Source organism: Diachasmimorpha longicaudata, chromosome 7 (genome assembly GCF_034640455.1).
Source record: "Diachasmimorpha longicaudata isolate KC_UGA_2023 chromosome 7, iyDiaLong2, whole genome shotgun sequence".
Taxonomy (NCBI): domain Eukaryota; kingdom Metazoa; phylum Arthropoda; class Insecta; order Hymenoptera; family Braconidae; genus Diachasmimorpha; species Diachasmimorpha longicaudata.
Window position 1 is genome coordinate 8,179,750 of NC_087231.1, and position 21,121 is coordinate 8,200,870.

The following is a 21,121-nucleotide window of genomic DNA, read 5'->3' on the forward strand; positions in this document are numbered from 1 at the left end:
GAAGGGACAAATGGCGAGTTATAACGAGATCAAATGACAATGAAAAGTATTACAGGATCCATAAACGTGATGTTACGAAGTACTCATTAAACGAGGATGAATAAGAAACGACTATTAAACGAAAAGAGAAACATTAAAACTCAATTCAAGTGGAACAATAGTGACTTTTTCGAATGACCACTTCAGCATTTAATTTAAGCTATACCTCATCTTTTTGACATAATCAACAATATAAAAAATTTAAAATAAAGACACCACACTCTGAAAATTCATAACTGCCATAAAAACATCTAACGATAACTGCGCGTAAAATGAATCAATGGCAAAAAAAGCACCAGATTAATTGACTCAATAAACCAAACGCAGTGAATAAACGTTAAACCTCGAGATAAAAATAAAATTTATTTTAGTGAGAACGAACGAAAAACGAAAATGCAGAAAAAAATAGCGAAACAAATTTACTGGTATCCTAGAATTTTGTGAGCACTTTGTGTTACGTTTGTACCACATTTAAAGGACTAGGAAACAAAAAACTATTTTTATTTTAGTAGAAAATGTTGCACCTTACTGTAAGATAGAAGGACAAAACTCCGAAATCAACAATCGAAACTAAAATAACGTAATTGCATCTGTCATGTTATCTCCTGATGAAAGCAAACAAGATAATTAAAGAAACGAGAAATTATGATTAAAACCAACATCACCCTAACGTTTTTTTATTATTAATCCTGACTATTAACGTAATTAGCTTAATCGCTTTCAATATAACTTAATTGATTCATTCAAAAAAAGGATAAAAAAACATCAGCACAAGTCGGGAAGAAAATCCTACTATCAATTAATTTTCCTCGATCTTGCAAATTAGTTCCTGAATTCAATTAAAAAAAAAAAAAATATGCTCCAGGTGAGGCTCGAACTCACAACCCCGGCATTGCTCACGAACACTGTCATATAAGTACCGTGCGCTAACCAATTGCGCCACTGGAGCAGTTACGATGTGCATCTCAAGCACAGTTGATAACTGGAGCTTCCTATTTTTCTCAATCTGTTAATTGTCAACCATTTTAAAAAATCCTTCCAAAAATACCAAATCGATTTGCACTCATTAATCACTAAATTCTCAATATTTCGGACATTTTAGTGAATATATTCAAACTGATACCTAAGGTAACTACTGACGCAGTCGCAGGGAGGTGGTTCTCAGATCGCCCAATCGGTAACACAGGAATTTTGTGTACGTCAGTGAACCCATGTATTAAATCAACCTGGCCTTGTCAATTGCCACAGTTCCAATGTTTTTGTAGTAATAAGTGGAGTATTTAAGTGCCCTGAGGATGACCTCATCATGTCCCTTAACGAGGTGAGAAGATCTTCAATTCCATCAATTTTTTGTACCTCACATCACCTGACATTGAGTAATTGATTTACGTGTCATTTTCTGCCTTAAGTGATAACAACTGTACCATATTATCGTAACACAAAATACCCTAAATAACTAATTAACCTTAAGCAAATCCACAATTGAATCTTCGTAACCAGACAATTCCCTTCTGCCCCAGAGTATGTTGATGAGAAATTGATGGAACTAACCTCTTCGTGCAGTCCCTTACTCCTCCATAAATCATCCAATGCTTTAATCACTGCCGTCACGCACTCCAGGCAATGCTGACTCACCTGTTCTGCTCATCCCAGTGTTATCCTTTCGAGGAAATCATTCGCCAAGCGGCAAAATTAAGTAACGAAGTCTAGTATCGATTATTTCGTTTTGTTTACAGATGTAAAGAGCAATGAGTTGGTTCGACCCGTCAGGTTTTGCCAACCTGGCAAAATCAGCCCTGAAGGAGGCCCAAAAAACAATAGATAAGGCTCTGGACATTAAAGAAGAGGAACAAAGAGCTGCTGACGCAGCAGTGATAGACGAGTCGAATTTTTTCTCAGCATGGGGTATCAAAAGTGCAACAGAACTCCCTGCTAATGCAGAGATAGCCTCGACAAGCGCAAAAAACGATGGTAGCATCTGGGGGAGTTTCACAGGCTCTTTTTTCGAGACTCCTGGGAAAGATCGAGAAGGCAAAATTTCGAAACGTTCAGAGTCGTTTGACGATAAATCTGAATCCGTTTCTACGGCTATCACACCCTCAATATCACTGCCAGACAACCTAACTCGTATGCAGTCCAGATGTGCAAATAAAATTTCTGGCGAATCCGATACTCAGCAGTTAAATTCGGAAGTTCCTGTTGAGAATCATGAGAGGCTGGAGAAATCTTTCACAAGAGAAATCAACGAATTGGAATTGAAAACCTTATCTGACTCCTCCATGCTATCCGAAAAGAGGGACTCCCTGACTCAGAAGATAAATAGAATATCGATAATTTCATCAGGAAGTGACAAGAGAAGCTCAGACAGCGTTGAAATTCTGGGATCAAGATCAGAGACTAACACAGACTGCACAACAACTCCAGAATCCGATCTAATATCTCCCAGTGTATCACTGACTGCATCAGCAATAGAAACAAAAATAAACTCTGATTCTGTGGAGATTCTACCAGACAGCTCAGTAACATCCCCTAGCTCTGTTGAAATTCTGGAGGACAGATCAAAGTCGGAGAGTTGTTTTCTATCCATCAGTCATGATAAATCCCCAGATGGAGAAACTACGTCAATCGAGCCTGATTCTGATGTCACACAAGGATCGAACGTCTCCTCATCAGACATATCTCCATATGCATCACCCCTGGAGGAAACTAAAACTCCTAAAGTCGAGGACAACGAGATCCCTGGGTCTGTTCAACCTACGAGATTGATGTCCCTCAGTATTGAAAAAACATCTTCGCCTATAAATGTCGAAGTAACACAGAGTGTTGATGAGCTTGACGAAATCAGCCAGGCTGAAGATTCTTACACCTCTGCATCAGAGAGCACAACTGTGATGACGGTTCTGGAGACGATTCAACAGCAGATCGATCAGAATAAAGGAAAGATGTACGAGAACTTGGAGGGCAAGCCCATCTGCACGGCTCCAATTTCTTCTCAGTTGGAATCCAGTTTGGATTCGTTAAAGGATATCAAACAAAGTCTTCATCTGGCTCTAGAGCCCATCACAACTCAGCCAATCAGAAAATCTGAGTGTTTGGTGGAGAAGATGGAGTCTTATGATCCTGATATTGTTAAGAGCACTACTATTGAGCCTGCGGAGTTTGACGAGACTTGTTCGGAGTATGGGAGAGGCGGGTCTGAGACCGCTGGAACGCTGCTGACGGATTCCAGTTGCGAGGGTACGCTTATTGAAACCAGCTCCGAGGAAAATCCAACGCTCAGGAACACGCAGGAGGAGGAGGGTGAGGAGGCGCCTTTGACTTCAAGCTCTTATGTCAAGAATATGCTGGCTGACGCGATGGTGGAGAAAGGGGAGATCATTGGAGGGCTTGAGGATCGTAGGATAGAGGTGCCACCTAGGGAAAATTCTCCCATTTCGTCAGAGAGCCGATCGGATCTGGTGAAAATTGGCTCCGATCATGCCAGTGGACATACCAGTGGTGATGAGCTCGAAACTACGACTTCTAGTGATATTGAAATTATTTCAAGTCCAAATGGAGATTCAAGTTCAACACAATCCCGTCAGTCTCCGGCAAATCTCCACTGTAACAAAGCCAGTGATCTTCTCACGAAAACCCTAAAAATCCGAGGACACTCCCGCGAGTTAAGTGAAATAAGTATTGGCTCCGACGCAGCAAGTCTAGAGATCGAAAAACTCCTAAAAAGAATTCAAGAGATGAATGAAATTCTCGAAGTAAGAGAATCAAAATTGATCGACGTGAGCCGTATGAATATGGAGCTGCACGAACAGAACAATCATCTGAAAATTCAATTGGAATCCTGGGAGAAACGAGGCCAGCAGCACCAAGACTTGAACTTAATAACCGACGAATATACCCAACGAATGTCAGCACTAGAGAAGAAATTTCAGCAGACAATCAGGGAGCGTGATGTACTTAAGGACCAACTGGAAATCCTGAGGAAGGAGATGTCGAGTCAATCGTCGTCGGCAACTGCCGAGAAAGATGAGATAATAAACCAGTTGCGAGAAGAGGGTGAAAAACTGAGTAAACAGCAACTTCAGCACTCTAATATAATAAAGAAATTGCGAACAAAAGAAAAGGAGAACGAGGCAACACTGAAAACTCAGAAGGACCAGCTCGAGGAATTAACTTCTGAATTAGAACGACTTAAACGTTCTTTGCATGCTAAAGAGGAAGTTGAGCGTAGTCAAATTGAAGCTGTGCATACATTGACAGCGAGGGTCAAGAAGCAGGACAAGGACATAATGACGTTACAGGAGAAATTAGATACGACAGTGCATAAAATGAATGCGTACAAAACGAGTTTAGATGCTGCTAAGGCTGAATTGACAGAGACCAAAATCAATTTCACGACTGTTGAGGAGGAGTTGAAGCAAGCATTGGACAATGCTGGTGAATCCTGCCGACTGGGAGCACAGGTGGAGGATCTCAAGACAAAATTACGTCAGACTGAGGAGAATCATGTGAAGAAAATAGAATCGATTAAGTTGGAGAATAGTGAATTATTGAAGAGGCTGGAGTCTGCCGAAACACGGAGCGAAGAACTCTCTGAATCAGTGTCACTAGCTACTCAACCACTTCTCCGGCAACTTGAGCAACTTCAAACAAATCTCGCGCACAAGTCGTCGGCTTATTTGAAGCAGGAGAAGATAATGTCAGAGAAGATTGACGAGTTGCAGACCAAGTTAGACAGTATGGTTGCCACGGATCGTTCGCTCATGGAGGAGAATTTGAATTTGAAATGTAAAGTAACGAGTTTGGAGTCCCAGGGAAAGCGCAAGGATGTGGAAAACGCAAAATTAGAGGAGACGTATGAGGCATTGAAATTCGAGAGCGAAAACTTGACGGTTGAGATTGAAACCCTTCGTGGGCAGATTGGAAACATGGAAAAAACCCATCAGGAAGAGGTGAGGGAATTGAAGAGGGAGATTGAATCGTTGAGTGATAAATTGTCGGTGGAGAAGGCGGCGATTGACGCAGAAAAGAGGAAGAATATTGTATCGCTTGAGCAACAGCAGAGTGTGGGAGAGGAGGTGAGAATGAGCCCCACTTCTAGCCTCAGGAGGGATTCCATTAGTAGCACGAATAGCGTCTGGTTGGCGGTGAGTACTCCAATTAAATCAAGTATTTAATTACCGGGGGTAACAATATTTTCGAGAAAATTTGATTATTGCAAGGGGAGTAATTCCATAAAGCTTACTCGGTCACTTTGCTTTTACGAAAAATACATAGAAAGAACTTTAGGCAGAAACATTGGGGAAATCCAGTTGTAAATTTTTTTTTAATCTTCCAAATATAAACCCACCGAATTGCATAATTGAGATTCCTAATTTGTCGTTCAGTTCAATGATTCTGTGTTCGATTCGAGCTCCGGACGCTTTCCAAATGTTTACGAGGGTCTGAGAACAAATACAAACACAACATCGACTATTGAAACCTTGCAGGCACAGTTGAAAGCACGTGAAGGTATACATTGACAATTCAATCATGTTAATTATTAATCCAGTATTGAGCGCGTGACCTAGCCCACCCGGTTTGATTTTCAGGTGAAATACAAACGCTCCAGTGGGAGTTATCACGGAGAAACAAAGAGCGAGATGCATTGGAAATGGAGCTATCGAATTTATCGATGAAAGTCGACGACCTAACTGCCAAATTGACCGAAGTGGAGGCTTTGAATACCAATTTAAATGAAATTCAAACTAGGTATGACGCTCTATTGCAAATGTACGGGGAGAAAGTGGAGGAGACTGAGGAGTTACGATTGGACCTGGAGGACGTCAAGGACATGTATAAAAGCCAGATCGATCAGTTGCTAAAGAGAGATACGTCCACTTAGTCAACATCAATTGAAACAAAGTGTCGATAAATTTAACGATGGAATCGATTCATTAGAGATTTTCTCCTTCACCTTTTCGTGTGACTGAGTTATTGACATTTCGTATGAGTGCAATCGGTTAGAGGCGTTCATTCCTTTTTGTGAATATTTAATAAAATTGAATTTTTTCCAGTTTTTCATGTGAAATAGGCTTTTGCATCGAGATAGTGGACATAGAAAAAAGGCATTGTCTTTCTTCTTGAGACTGAAGTATATGAGGATATGATGGATATCCGGTGAAAAGGAGTCGCCGTGTGTGAACGTCTTTGTAAATATGTATGACATAATTGAAATATAAAATCCATCATGAGAGAAAAATCATTAATGGATAAATGCGACTCTTATATCAATGTGGGCAGATCAGTGCGTATTTTATTAGTTCAAATAAAAGAATTATGTAAAGTTTTGGGATAATTATACACAAAGATAATTATTCAAGTCATGTAAATTTTTTAGAATAATAATTTTATTGATAATTGCTCTTTCGGCGGCGCCCACACGACAATGGGGACGAAAGTTTTCGGGTGAAAAGTTAATTGAGCCTAGATTACTGTACTATTTTGTTCATTTTTTTCCAATCGGTTTATCAGAATTTTTATGGCATTAATAATCGTCGAGAGATAGTATTGAACTGTTTTTGTTTTTAGTTTTTGTTGATGAAAGATTATTATCAAAGATCAAGAGAAATGTTTTCTTGTACGAGAATAAATGATATTAAATAAAAGAGAAATTTGTTACATCATGATTTTGTTTTCCATCCGTTTTCACCTAAATAATTATTACAAAAATGAAAGACCTAGTTAGTGTCATCTCCAAGTTTGTTAGAAATTTGAATTTATAAAAAAAAAAAAATAACCAATTTTTCTTCTTTCCTCTTAGAGCTACCCTAAACGTGTCCATCTATTAAAAATTATGCTCATTTGTGATGAATATTAATAACAAGAAAGATTATAAACTTACACCTTTAAAGAATATTATCTCACGACTGATCAGTTTTTAACTTTAAAATTTCCGAAATGGATAAGATCAGAATGGCTTTTACATTTTTCATGAAATCAAAAAATGCAAGTGTTAATAAAATATTCATCACAAACTGAAAAGCATACGAAAAATTTATCATCTGTATTACTCTTAACTATTTCCAGCGCCGCCTGATGAAGTGACATAAAAACAGTTCTGTCTCATTGTTCTTTTTTTTTCATGTGAACCGAGAACTTGAACGGTTTTATCAATAGGTCCAAATGGAGAGAAAAAAAAGTTAATATTTCACTGCTATTGAGAGAAGTAGAAACATAGAAATCATTGAATCATGTTTTTCTTTTTTTTTTACTTCTTTGTTCATAAACAAACGCAGATTGTTGCGCGTTTGAAGATGTACAACGGAGGATACATGCTAGATTAACGGATGAGCATGAATGTAATCACTGCTCTTCAGCTGTGCAAAACGACTCATCGTAGCTCGCACAGGCATTGTACCCTCAGTACCTTGACGCATTTGACATTGTCAATTCTCCGTGATTCAATAAGTGCACATGTAGAATACACTGAATCCACGTGATCATGCGATAATTGCCCCAAAGCAACTGAAGCATTGGCTCATTATTGGTCAAGCCAATATCCCTTTTTCCTTTTGTATTGTTTTTTTTTTTTCATTTTTGTTTTACGTTGTTTGGTACAAAATTAGTTGGTACCAATGTGATTTTGAGTTGGATAAACGAGTCAAACCATACGACGCGGTAGCGCCGGCATCCGCGACGTTCACACCCACGGAGTCCAACCCTCGTACAGCAGTGCCAAGTTGTCAGAGCTCTGCGCCTCACGGATCACGTATTCCACTTGCTCAGCCGGTGTGTACTTCCGTGTTGCAATTGGATCGCGTCCCTCTAGCTTCATTCTCACTCGGTAGCAGACGTTTAGTCCGTATATATTTTTCTCTTGCACGGCTGTTCGAATAAAAGATAAATTATTAATTGTAGATTGCAATTAAAATAACTCCGCCTACGATAATTTTAATAATTTGGAAAAATTTGAAAAACCCATAGCCACTCTGTTGTCAGTGTATTATCTAAATTAAATCGCGGAAAATTTCTCTCTCCATTGAAATTCTTCCTTACCTTTGCCTGTGGTAGGATGTCTGGCCATTGGAATTCCCTTCCTCGGGCTGAGACACACGCTCGTATCTTGTCTCACAAGTTTGGCCCTCTTCTTCGCCGGAAGGCCCTCCTTCACCGGTCTAGCTCCAGCACTCGTTGATGGATTAGCAAACTCAAGGAGCTCATCATAAAGTCTCGACACCTTAGTCGTCAATGAATCAATCACCACCTTTGCCTCAATAATTCTCAACTGCTCCACATTGTGCGGTTCAAGTTCCTTCACAACAGCGGAAATGCTGTCCATGAAGGCCTTATACTCAGCGAGATACTCTTGAAGTCCCGGAATATTTTCCTGCTCCACTATAGTTTTCAGTAAGCCCCTGACATCCGTCATAAGGCGATGATGTTCTGTCAGCGTTTGCTGCAGTTTCTCCAGCTCCTCTTTCATGCGCATCCGCTCCATGTTATGAAACATTTGATTCTTCTGCCGAAAATTCTCATTCTCCACAATGGCATCTGATATTAATTTCTCTGCTCTCATTAACCCGTTAACATCAATATTATTCTCTAGCTGCAGCAATTCAACAAGACTTTCCTCAATTGTCGAAACACTAACCGACAAATTTGTCTCCAACAAACAACTCGCCTCCCACTGCTGAATGAGCTTCACAAAATGAGCATCAGTCGTTATGCTTTCAGAGGTTTTCGTTCTCAATGCCTCGTAATGAAGAATGGAATTGCAAGTATTAGCAACACTGATAGCGAGGCTCCTCTGATGACTTAATCTATCATTGGAAGACAGTACAGCATTCCCAAAGGCCGCCATCACCTCAGCCAAGGCTGGATTGGCACCAGCAGCCCATTTCAAACGTTGATCGACACAAGCCACTAGATTCTGCTGTTGCTCTCGTGCCTCACACAGTCTTGACTGCAAACTTGTTAGTGTAGTGGCAGTCTTCTGAAGTTCTAGCATGAAATTCGATCGATTGAGTGGATTCAATGTCGTTATATTAGGCCTGGTAAGGAAACAGTCCTCATGCAACCACTGATGAGCAGTAAATTCAATCTGAAGTCTTTGAAGAGAGGCTCTAGTGACCTCTACACTTTGTTGAGCAACTTTCGCTGATTGTTTGTGTCTCCAAACGCTCTTGAAGGTATTACAGAAGGCGCTCGCCTGTCCTAGGATAGAACTTGTAAAAATCCCGGACTTTAGGCAAATATCGATATTCTTCCTACAGAGTTCCTGCAAAGATACTTTACTCTCCGCTCCAATGTCTCTCTGCTCAATCTCCTCAGTAACATTTAAACCCGCTCGTTCTAGCAGGAAGCAGAGCAATATTGCCAATGTCTGGGATGTCACTCCCAGCAACTGCCGGGACACGTAGTCAGCAGTAAATGATTTAACTGGTTTATTGAGTCTCTCGTCGTCGTAGATGTTCATAGACCCATCATTTCCTTTGAAGGCGTTACCAATCTCCCTGCACATTGTGAAAAACTCTCGAATTGTTTGCAATCTTTTTATCAAGAAAATATCGTCTAGCACTCGTCTAGCCCCTTCGTGGAATATGGGAGCAGCTATTTCCTTGGCCTCTCTGATCTGATCAATCTTCTTCCAGCAGGTGGGGACATCCAGGGAGCCCAGGGTTGATATCAACGCGTTCGCTTCAATCTGAAGCTTCTCGAATAGCCCATTAAATCCCATCAATAACATTTGTCCAGGGGTCAGACTCTCAGTATCCTGATCCACCTCTCGCTGTTCTGGTTGTCTTGACAAAAGAGCCTCAAATCGAAGTCGAATATTTGCAACAAGGGTCTGAATCAACACATGAGGACTCTCCATATCCATTAATGTGAATCTCAAGTGCAGCTCCAGTTGAGTTAGTATCTCAGCCGGGGAAATACCACTTGACAGTACTATGTCATCCACTTCGTTTACCATTAGCATCACACTTGGCTCCTCAGTGATGATGGTCTTGAGTGCTTCTGGTAGAATGATCATTTGGAAATTGTAGTTGAGCTCCTGAAGTCCTTTATAAATTTCGTCTGCACTCTTGAGACACTCCAGAGATCTCGACATAGAGAAATCCTCTAGGGAACTTAATGGTAGAAGGCTGACAAGTTCAACAATCAGGGAAGACATCAGACGCATTTCATCCAGGAACCAGTCCCCCTCTCTCGAAGTTAAATCCGCTAAACATTCACCAGCACATTTAGCAGCACCCTCCATTATCAGGTAGCGTTTATTCAATGCACAGAGAGCTGTAATATTAACAGACTCTAGAGCTTTCTCAGCTCCATTCTCTCCTCGAAGAAAATTATTTATCTGGAGTTTAGAATCTGCATAAGTTTTCTCAATCCTCGTCTGTGCATCTGGAAGTCCTTCGTTCGTCACTATTCTCTCATAATATTTTTTGAATTTTTCATTCATTTCATTCATAATTCCTTGGATTTGAAATGAACAGCCGATGATTCTCTGCACCTTAGCTTCATTGGTGGATAAAGGATCAAAGGTCTTTTCGAATTGAGCCAAAACGTCCTGACAAATGTCAGTAGTTGCTCCTGCCAACATGTGGCTCAACCAGGCGTGATACATTACCCATCGATGCTGGCCCATTGTGCTCATTGGATAGAAACTACAAATAGTAGAGTATTGACTCAACAGATCCAGAGAAGAGCGAAGAAGTACAGCCTCCTGAGTAGCTAATTGAGTCAACTCATTCTCACACTGTTCACACTGAACAATCATTTGATTTTGTCCAGCATTCTGGAGAAACTCTTTCACAAGATCGAAGACCATGTGATCTTCAGAAGCTGTAGTTGAAGTTTCAAGTTCGGCCAACCATCTAGCAAGTTGTGGACCTCTAATGGCACTCAGAGCCATGGCATGCATGCTGATCTGTTTTTCACACTCCTCCATCTTTTCCTGCAGACATGCCTTTGCTTTCTCGTGAGCATCCTTTGTTCGTTTCACCGTATTGTATCTCTTTACCACTGAGTAAAGGTCATGACGTCTTCCAATAGCCTGAGCCTCCTTAATCAGTGCCATCTGCTGATGACGATCTTGTAATAAGTCTTGACTCTGTCGAATGGCTTCCTGGGTCTTCAGCCACTCGTCAAGTTGTTTAGACAGGGCTGAAAGATTTTTCAGCATGAATTCCTTGTTACTAAGCCACTCCCTCTTCATTTCAACAGTTCTCACCGCAAACATCGCCTTAGTGAGTTCCTTTTCAAGCTGTTTCCTCTCCACTCCCGTACACCTAGCCCTCGCCTGACAAGCCCCGTAAGTAGCTATCGGATTGTCAGCCCCATCTCGCCAACCCACGAGTGGATCGTAGACAAATGCCTCGAGCAATGTCAACAGTGGCTCTCTCCCTCTCTTCATAACTCTGAGAGTATGTTCACAAGCTGATCTGAAGATCCCCTCGACTCCGGTCACTCCCAGAGCTGTCCTGATATTGGGAGTCATTCTAAATGGAACCTTCTCAGGTACTCGCAGAATTTTTCCCTTCTCGAAGCACACGTTGTAATCAATGTGAACAATCTCTCCCGTATGTAGGTCAATGAGAACATTGTCAAGATGTCGATCTCCAAGTCCAATGATATATCCAATAATTGACATGACTGCTACTGAGTAGGTGTACCTCTTCGTTACTTGCCACCAGTTACCAGCATTAACACTGTTACACCATATCTCATTGGCTAGCAAGTCTTTGGGAGTCTCAGCCATAAGTTCAGATAGAACTTGTTTTAAAACAGGCAGTGGCCATTCTTTTCTGTTCTCCAGAGGAATTCCTCGTTCCTGCAGAAGGGGAGTTAGTTTATGGTAAAAAAGTTCTGAGGGCCTCATCACTGCTGAGGTTTTTGTTCGCCCTTTAGTCCCAGCTATTTCATTCGCTCGTTGCTGCCAACGTTTGTACAGTAGAAACAGAGGAGTCACACCGTCCACCCATTGAATCAATCCTGATCTTGGACCCAGTGGAATCACTGAGTAATGACGAGCTCTATATGTTTTACTTGTGTCGCTATTTTTTGACATCATCCTATTGCAAATATTCAAGAATTGCATAATTCTTTCATCCAAGTGGAGATCCTCCGTACCCTTGAAAAGATACGTATAGACGTTTCCATCAGAACCGTGGAATCTCAGTTTCTTGGGTTTAGTCTTCGTAGGGAGGATTTGAACATTGTTATCGACATATCTAATGGTCAAGATCTTATTTCGATCTACTGCAAACACCCCTGGCATTGCTATCTTTGTGTCCTTCATGCTGGCAAGTACAGGACTGATGTCTGCCATGGATAGGGAATAAGCATCTCGTCTGTTCACTCTCTGAGCAACCTTTTTCGCGAGTTGCTGGAGGGAATCTGCTGCTAACTGGAGTGTTTCAGGATTCTTCGGTTTCTTGAGTCTCCTAATGACTTCCTCAATAGCTGGACCAAATTTCTCCTGGAATTGTTTTTCGTGGGGAGTCTCCGCTGGCACTGATGTAATCGCTAATAAATTTTCAAGGATGAACACTATTGGCTCCAGAATTATCCTGTGCTTTTCTGCTGTAAGTTTGTCCTTCTCCTCGATTGTTAGCCAAAGGCTCTCCTGGACCTTTTGGATCTCGAGGTGCAGTTGGTCGAAGCGTTTTGTGATCTCCGAGCTGTGTCGAAAGAAAATAACTGCGCAGAGTTCGTCCCACAGTAATGTGATTCTCCTCAGTTCTTTCACGAGGATTTTTACATGTTTGACAGAGTCCTGGATGCTGTTGGAGAGACACTCTTGCAATTGAGCGAAACACGCGTCCATAAAAGTTTTCTGCTCCTCGTCGTTAGCATCGGCGTCTTCAGTATTTCCTGATTGACTTGCAAGGTCAACCTCCTCCACACCGAAATCAAAATCATTGGGAGAATCCGCAGGTTTTTCGTACCTCGTGGAAATATCTTCAAAGTCATTCTTGTGATCGGAAGATGCGCCAACCACAGCTGGGAAAGTAATCAAGTGGGGACTATTCTCAGCGATTCTGCATAAAAGTTCAGAGACTCTGGTTCTAACGTACGACTCGGGGTGGCTTAATCGCGAGAACAATTGTGGAATTATCTCCTTCCAGGGCTCAGTGGGAGTAGTTGACAATCCGGCTTCAAGGACATGCTGAAGCTCATGTCCGTGCTTGGCAAAAAGCCTTAAAAGCCTTAATGTTGCTGTTATCCTAGCACAATCATTCGACTCTCCATTCGCAAGCTCCAAATACTTGAAATATGCATTTGCAGAGAGTTCGTAGTACGCGTAAATCCTCTTCTGCGGCTGTTTCCAGATGTCCACCAATAATTTCAAGTCTTCATTGGTTGCGTGAGCTAATGTGGGAATCTGACGAAGCTCATTTTCAATCATATCAGAAGTTTTCACATCATTTGTTTCGATATTTCCCCCGTCCTCAGGATTACTATTATCTTGGCACACAATAGCGAAAATCGCGTCGTAATCAGCAGCGGGGGCGTCGAAAGGCAGTAAAAATAAAATTTTATGGACGTCAGTCTCAGTCAATTTTCCTGACCGAGAACCATCCATTATTCTCTTCCCCCACTTGTAGCACCACGCAGCAAACTCAGCCCACACCTCAGGCAACTCTGGACACTGGTTCACTCCAAGCTGCATCAACTTCCCAATTACCATGTCTGGATGGGGAATTAAGTCTGTTGTTGAACCGAACAATTTGTTTATCAATCCATCATTATGGAAAGCCTCAAATCTCAGTAATTCGTTCAGCTGAGGGTTCTCAGTCACGTTCTTCTCTTGATGTTGAATCCATTTGCCTAGAGTCAGCATTAGCTTTGTTCCAGTTTCCCTCAAATTGTCTGCTGTTTCATCACCACCGACAATAGCCCTTGAAATTCCTAGTGCTGTCACACTACAGACCTTTACAGCCTCTTCAACAGACTCCATACTGTACAATAACTTTGCCATTTCCTTGAACACTCTCATGTTGTTCTGCGTCCATTTGACTGAGATTTGACTATCCAAAATGCTAGCAGTCAGATCTGAGAACAGTGAATCTCCTGGAGATCCTGAAGTGTTCAATTCAAGATCTAATAAATGTTCCTTGGAGAAGTATTTCACTATTTCTCGTTTGGCAAGTTTGAAGTTGCCTTCTTTTCGGGCAGTTTTGATCAAATCCAGTCTCAGACTTGCAATGTTATTCGTGGAATCAGTTGAGCTTGTGGAAAAATAATCGGACCACCATAGAATCTGTCCCATCACATTGCAACCCAGATTTTTTACTCCCTGCGAATTTGAAAGGTCGAAGCCGTTGACACTCTTACCTTCCAGGAGATCAGCAAGACCTTGAGCTGAGTATTGTGCCAGTATCGAATCAGTCAAGTACTCCGAAGGCATATTCCTCAGTCCCTCTTCGATTGTTTTCATAGCAACTCGTTTGCAGAGTTCAACCTTTTCGGCACAGAACTCTTTGTTCTCATCCCCAGAACGAAGTCTCATAGCCACGTTGAACAGAGTGTTAGAGCATTCTTGCATCATTCTAGAGCAACTCCAATTGATACTGGCTTTCTCATCCAGTAGAGACCAATCAGATAATTCCTCAATTTTGCTAATTTTCCCAGAATTGAAATCGTTCAAGCATTTTGCCTGCTGAATAACAACATTCCCCAACATCTGCTTTTTGAGATTGTGATTGCTGTCCCTTTTGAGAATTTCAGACTCCCGCATCTTCCAGGCCTCCAGCTGTGTCCAATCTCCAACAGCAAAATAACAACGAGTCAAGCGCTGCATAGCAAAAGCAGCAATATGAATATCCCCATCGTTATTCGTCTCTTCAGAACTTTCCGCTTCTGAGTCTTGCACTTTGAAACAGGAATAGTCTTTTAAAATTGCTCTGTAACTCTCAGCTGCATTTTCGTAACGTCCAGCTGCTTCTTCCATAGCTGCCTTCAGCCATGGAAACTTCCTCTCCCTCTCCTTCGTGTAAAGATAAAGACCTTGAAGTGCTTCGGTTTCCCCTAACATAACTAGTGCTTGTGCAGTGCATAACGTAACTCTCTCAAATTCAGCCCTGTTGGTGACTTTAACATCAACCAAATCTTCCAACAATCTCTGGCCATTTCTCAGTGCGTTAGTGGCCAGACCCGCGTGAAGAGAAACAGCACAGAGTGCCAGGCGAATTCGAATGAGCCACTCTTTGCATGTGGATTTATTAGTATGGAAGAATGTTTTAATTGATTTTGAATATGGTACGAGAGCCAGAGCATATCCCTCTGCAGCATTGTGAATGAACCTCTCTAAATGTTCTAGGAATTCGATGAATAGTCTGACTCTAGTGTGCTCATGAAGAGAATGATCAAGACTTTTTCGATCTTTCCTCATGTTATCTGGTTTGCACGAGATCTCTCTAGCAAGAGCCTTCAAAGCTCCTTCAATACTCGTGAACGTCTCCTGAGGTTTTCCAAGCGGTGTTCTCAGTTTATTCAACACGCAGTGATTAGCAGCCTCAATTCCACCCCAGGAAAACAGAAACGAACTATTCGCCTGTCCAAATTCATACATTTTCGCCAGTGTTTCAGTTCCCGAAGCTATCGACCAGTCCAATGTAAAGATCTCCAATAATCCCATATCATTAAAATCATAATTCTGAAGTAGATACGCCAGGTAAGCCTTGAAATGTTGATCCTTCATTTTCGGAGAGGGACAGAAATCGTCGCCCACAGCGATTAAGCCTCCAAAATTTTCTCTCATGTGGAATTTTTGAGCAGCAGTGAGAGACTCCCTTGAGTAATTTTGAATAGTACGATGCTTCTTGGTTTCTGGCAGCAGATTCTGTCTTTTCATTCTTGGAATTACCACGTCGATAGGTACATTTATCAAGACAGCTCCATATTTCTTTCTTGTGGGGCCATCGAGTGACGTTAAATGGAGAATTGATAAATCAATCACTTTTAAATACATAGCCTCTGGCCAATTGACTTTTTTATCGTTCATCAAGATCTCGAGATTATTACCAATAGCCACAGCAACTTTGGAACTAGTCGTGGCTCCACGAGTCAGTAAACTCGAAACGATCATCTTGAAATCATCTTTGTCCTTGAGGATCCCCAAGTAAGTCTCGGCTTGTGTGAAAATTTCCTGGACCCAGTTGCACAGTAACAATATCGTTTGCTCGGGAATATTTTTCAATTCAAAGCATTTACAAATGAGATTGAGAATTGTGGAGAGGTGTCCACTGGTTGGTGAAGCTGTGGGGACCTCCACAGCTCCAGGAAAAATATCGATGGATCTGTTGGGACCAGTGATAAGACTGGAACTGGAGACAAAGTGATTATAGCGAGAACAATGAGCATACAGAAGGAACAGAATGCAATTCTGCAGGAGGGGGCTGTCTTTGGTGAGATTGGCGTCTTGAGGAGTCATCTTTACTGCGAGTAGCTCTAGAATACTCGGTTTTAGTGCCCACATGCCGATTATAGAGTTGCTGGCATTGGCGAGCTCAGAGAGGGCTCTCAAGAGGAAGAGAACTATAATTTCAGCGTCCTTCGAGTTGTATTGTACGTCTGTGAGTGGATTATTGGACACCAACCCTTCAAAGTGAGGCAGAATGAGTTTATAAGAAATTTCCAAGTCTCCCAGAATATATCTGTAAGCCTCCTGAAGTAGGGGAATGTTCTTCAACCCCAGAAAACTGTGATACACCACTAAACTTGCATTTTGAATTGATGTTGAATGACGAAATCGCAGCTTCAGGAGAACAGACTCACCCCCAAGAAGCTTGTGAACCAATTCCAATGGTAAATTCGCTGAAACTTCTTTTATTATCTTGGCGATGAGGTTCAGAATGGAGACAATCGTGTCATCCAAGAATATATCAATCTTTTCCAGCTGTATATCAAGAAATTTATACAATAATTCGTGATTTTTAGTCACACGGCTTTGAAGGAGACCGAGGAAGTGACAGATGCACTCGTTGGCTGCTACAATTAGATCTTCTTTCTCTTGGGAGAGGTCCAGAGGTACTTTGCCCCTCTCCTTGTTCTTCAGTTCAATAGATTTTAATAATTTCAGAAGAGTCCTCATCTTCTCCTCTTCTATCTCGTGGTCTCGATCTCCACTGACCTTCGAGTTTTTCTTATCATGTCGTCTTTTGCTGGAGTTCATTGATTTTATTATTCTGAAGAAGTGCTTTTGATCATTGATACCGTCTTCATTCACTTTTTTCACCAGAGTGTCGATGTTCTTTTGAGAGAGAGTTACACCTTTTATAGAGTCTGTTAAGTGCTTTATCGCATCAGGATTGTCGTTAGGATCCTGGCTGTTGTCTACTGTAACATTCTCGTGATCCTTCGCCTCCAATTTCTCCAAGGTTTCTTCGTCCAACTCAATTGCCTTGACAACAGTTTGAAGCATTTTAGAGAGACACTCAGTGAGGAAGGACCATTGTACAGTAGGTGTCACCGTTGGATTTAAACTGTCGGAGACACTTTTCGTGACTGTATTGAAGACTGATATCAGTGATGTGATTCGTAAGATGCATTCTCTGGGTCCAGGTGCAGGCTCCTCACCAGGTGAACTTCTTCCAGAATTCGGTATTGTTAATTCCTCATCGTAACTCTCCATATCCTCTAAAAATTGACTGAGCAGCATCAAGGTAAATTGAAGATCAGCAATCCAAAAGTTATGTAAACGTTGAAGGCTTCGACTCGCGTAGGTAACTACTGATTTGGGTTGAGTGAAATCGATATGCCAACCTACGAGAATGTCAACAGCATCTCGAAAGTGATCTGAGAAAGTCTCCGGATACAAATCAGTCACAATTAGAATTGCATCGACTGTCGCCATCAGCAGATCTGGTCGGTCTACGTTTTCCAGGGTTGATTGCAGACGTGACATTATGGCCATGGAATAATCCTTCAGTTTCTGAGTTTCAATATCCATTTTGAGCACGTCGCCAAGGGACTCCATAAGTAAATACTTAATATCATCTTTTCTTTCAGCAACGTACTTCCCAAACATCCAGTCTAAGAACCTCTTAAAATCTGGACAGATGGTGTATCCAACCAGCGTCAAACATTTAGAAATCTGCTCTTTAACTTCACTCCCCAATTCACGATGTACAATATTGTAGAGTGTCTCACAAATTACTTCCAAGTTACGTTTGATGATTCGATAGTTTTCAGGCGTTACAATAGCCTCCTGCACCTGCTTCGCAAGGGGCAAAAAATGGTCGTAGTCATCCTCTCGACACATTCGCCTCAAGAGTTTCGTAATTCTCGATTCCTCGTTTAGTCTCTTGTCATCGTAATATTTGTTGGAACAATTATCCTGATTCTTCAGCGATTCTTGAAATTTTTGTCGGGTCGTTGGGTGGTAGCTTTCTGTACTTCCATCCCGATCCTGTCCCTTCTTAAATGCTCTCCCACCCCGCCCTCGACCTCGTTCACTACTGTTAGTTCCACGAGCCATACGCACTTCATTACGGTTAGAGCCGCAACTGTTTCTTTGCTTTATACGGCTGAAACTGTGTTCGCTAATGCCCGCCGAGTTCTTCTGGCAAATCACCAGAGTTCCCTTTGGTACCCCAAAATCGTTGATTGACGATTCTGTCTCAGTTATTTCGTTTTTTACCTTTTTATCCGTTTTATCCGCTTCCTCAGTTTTATCAGTACTGCTTGATGATTCCTCTCGAAGCTCCGAGCTCTTGGATCCCCGTAGCTTCGTACCGGTATTACAGTTCGCACAGCTATTCATTACATTACTCTACAGGTGGTCCGCATGACCCAACACTATGAGAGTAATCACTCAGTATTTCAATATTTCACTGTGAATAAAAGAGAATAAAAAAATTTACATCTCATGAATTCATTAAAATTGACTAAAATTACAATTTAATGCTGAAGCAACGTAGGCGTTATTCCGAATGGTATTCACAAATGTTTATTGAGGTTTTTATGACCTCTTGACAATCGAAATATGAAATCAATCAAAAATGAATTAATTAAAATCGAATCGCAACTTTTTTTTCAACTTTCGTTGGACTACGCTTAATGGCAAACGAATTATGCTATTGATAATGGAGTGAAACTACAATGTATGATGTTCCAATTCGAAACAGTGACATGCATGGATGTTGAATAATTTAAGAGTAAGAATGGAGACAAGTACGAAATATTTTTAGAATCTAAAACAATGGAATTAAGATTGTTTCAGTGCAATCAGCTCTTTCGGGATAAGCCAATAACCTTGAATAATAAATGTTGCAGAAAATAGTACGGATGGTGAATAAATACTGACTTCCCGCTTATTTCAGTCTATGGAGGTTAGTAATGTGTTAGCCAACACCATGAGGAACACTTCCCTCAAATTCAACGCAAATTATTAGCAATTTTTTTTCACTTTACTCCATTGTATTCCATTTTGACAGATAGATTGAATTAATTCAGATGGCATATCCCGAAAAATAATGAAATGACGCAGATTGGAAAGATGCATGAACACAGACGCTGGAATGAGGACTGCAACGAATGTTTTGGCAGAGAGCACTGTAATGGGGTTAACGTTCTAGTATAATTGGAGTCAATTCAAAAATAATTTTATCTCGCTGGCTATTTATTTTTCGCGAGTTGTATTTTCATGTACTACAGCAACTTGATCAATTCCGCACAGTGACCTCGACCAACAAACGATACATTTATTATTCCCATTTTTTTCCAACAGATGTAAATAGACCCCCATATACACAAGAGCATGAACACGAGATGCTAGAGTTAATGGAACTGTACCAACGAGTGAGAAAATGCCCGAGTGAAGCGATAATTTAATTTAATATTAATCTCATCAAATAATGTTACCAAATTTATTTGACAAAGTTCTGCAATCGATGAATCAAAAATGAAAGTATACACGAGCTCATTCTCCTCTTTTCTCCCGGTTGAACATAAACCGTCGCACGTACGATATTTTTCTGACTGTTTGTCATTGCCCTCTATGGGCGGAACATGTGGCTGAAAACAAGATCGCCCCCACCCCCGCCACGTCCAGTGGACAAAGCAATAAACCACGAGTATAGAAATAAGAATAAGACTCACCTATGCGAGAAATAAACTTTATAGCATTGAAATTGTGACATTGGATGCCACTAGATGGTGCGATGATAGCGACAAAGGGGGGGCTCCGTTTGTACTTTTTCAACTGTACAAATGATGAACAGTAGAGAGAATTTTCAAACGTTGAGGGCACCGGTGTGCAGGGATCCAACTGTCGAGACAAAAATGTGGCTGTACATGTGGACCCAGCGCCATATGTACAGCTTAGCTTTTTGTCTCGACACACCTGCACACCGGTGCTCTCAACGTTTGAAAATTCTCTCTACTGTTCATCATTTGTACAGTTGAAAAAGTACAAACGGAGCCCCCCCTACGTAGTGATCTCCGTACGAAACAGGTCACACGCTCATTAAGTGCTCGCTAGATGGAGAAGTAATGAAGTTCCATGACATTTCGTTTGTTTGAAAATGGCTACGGAAAAAGACTTGGTGAACGGTGAGATATGAATTCAATAAGTACCAGTATTGTGGAGTAAACAGATTATTATTTTTTATGGTCTTTGCAGCGGTGAGGGACTCCTTGGAGGCGGGGGGTGAACTTGGGCGAATTAAAGCGGGGATGCGCAGTGAAGTAATGAAATTATTGGATGGGTCTTCAACATCAAATCGAGTGAAGACGCCCGAGTCCCCGCGGGATGTAGTTATTTTAAATGAGTTGATACGAGAGTATTTCGATTGGATTGGATACAAATACACGTTAAATGTTTTCATATCAGGTAAATATTCAATTGTTTAACGTTACATTTATTAGTGCTTAGTTTGCATAAAAAAAAAAACAAAAAAATCCTTTCAAACCGGATTAAAAAATTTCGTGCAGAATGTGAATTTGGAAAGCAACCGCTCGATCGCACATTTCTGGCCCAGGACTTGGGAGTAAAAGAGAGTGAGACTACGAAAAAACTACCTTTGCTCTTTAGCCTCGTGGAAACGTTCAGAAGTCTCAACACTTCTCAAGAATAATCCAATTATTCCAATGACAT

At 41.2% G+C, this 21,121-nt stretch overlaps 3 protein-coding genes, 1 long non-coding RNA gene and 1 other non-coding gene across 6 annotated transcripts; 3 read left to right on the forward strand and 2 right to left on the reverse strand.

The window, feature by feature from the left end:
- Positions 1–896: 896 nt before the first annotated feature.
- On the reverse strand, positions 897–988 carry Trnai-uau (transfer RNA isoleucine (anticodon UAU)). The gene is given in 2 exon segments: positions 897–932; positions 951–988. It is a non-coding gene; the product is annotated as a tRNA-Ile (tRNA).
- Positions 989–1,203: 215 nt separating this feature from the next.
- LOC135164511 (TATA element modulatory factor) lies at positions 1,204–6,701 on the forward strand. Its single transcript, XM_064124933.1, has 4 exons — positions 1,204–1,360; positions 1,776–5,183; positions 5,424–5,547; positions 5,628–6,701. The coding sequence occupies exons 2-4, from the start codon at positions 1,788–1,790 to the stop codon at positions 5,918–5,920; spliced, it is 3,813 nt and encodes a 1,270-aa protein (XP_063981003.1). The 5' UTR covers positions 1,204–1,360; positions 1,776–1,787; the 3' UTR covers positions 5,921–6,701.
- Positions 6,702–7,594: 893 nt separating this feature from the next.
- Nonc (no-on-and-no-off transient C) lies at positions 7,595–20,012 on the reverse strand. The gene is made up of 3 exons (XM_064124923.1): positions 19,888–20,012; positions 8,074–18,857; positions 7,595–7,902 (listed from the first exon to the last, which is right to left on the reverse strand). Exons 2-3 carry the CDS (start codon positions 18,785–18,787, stop codon positions 7,718–7,720), a joined length of 10,899 nt encoding a protein of 3,632 aa, XP_063980993.1. The 5' UTR covers positions 18,788–18,857; positions 19,888–20,012; the 3' UTR covers positions 7,595–7,717.
- LOC135164517 (uncharacterized) lies at positions 19,248–20,320 on the forward strand. 2 transcript variants are annotated; one of them, XR_010299314.1, is made up of 3 exons: positions 19,248–19,355; positions 19,465–19,671; positions 19,754–20,320. It is a non-coding gene; the product is annotated as an uncharacterized LOC135164517 (long non-coding RNA). The 2 variants fall into 2 exon arrangements; XR_010299315.1 differs by having other exon boundaries at positions 19,465–19,580.
- A 29-nt stretch (positions 20,321–20,349) lies between these two features.
- LOC135164516 (centrosomal protein 20) lies at positions 20,350–21,103 on the forward strand. Its single transcript, XM_064124939.1, has 3 exons — positions 20,350–20,577; positions 20,648–20,857; positions 20,959–21,103. The coding sequence occupies exons 1-3, from the start codon at positions 20,550–20,552 to the stop codon at positions 21,099–21,101; spliced, it is 381 nt and encodes a 126-aa protein (XP_063981009.1). The 5' UTR covers positions 20,350–20,549; the 3' UTR covers positions 21,102–21,103.
- The last annotated feature ends 18 nt before the right edge of the window (positions 21,104–21,121 follow it).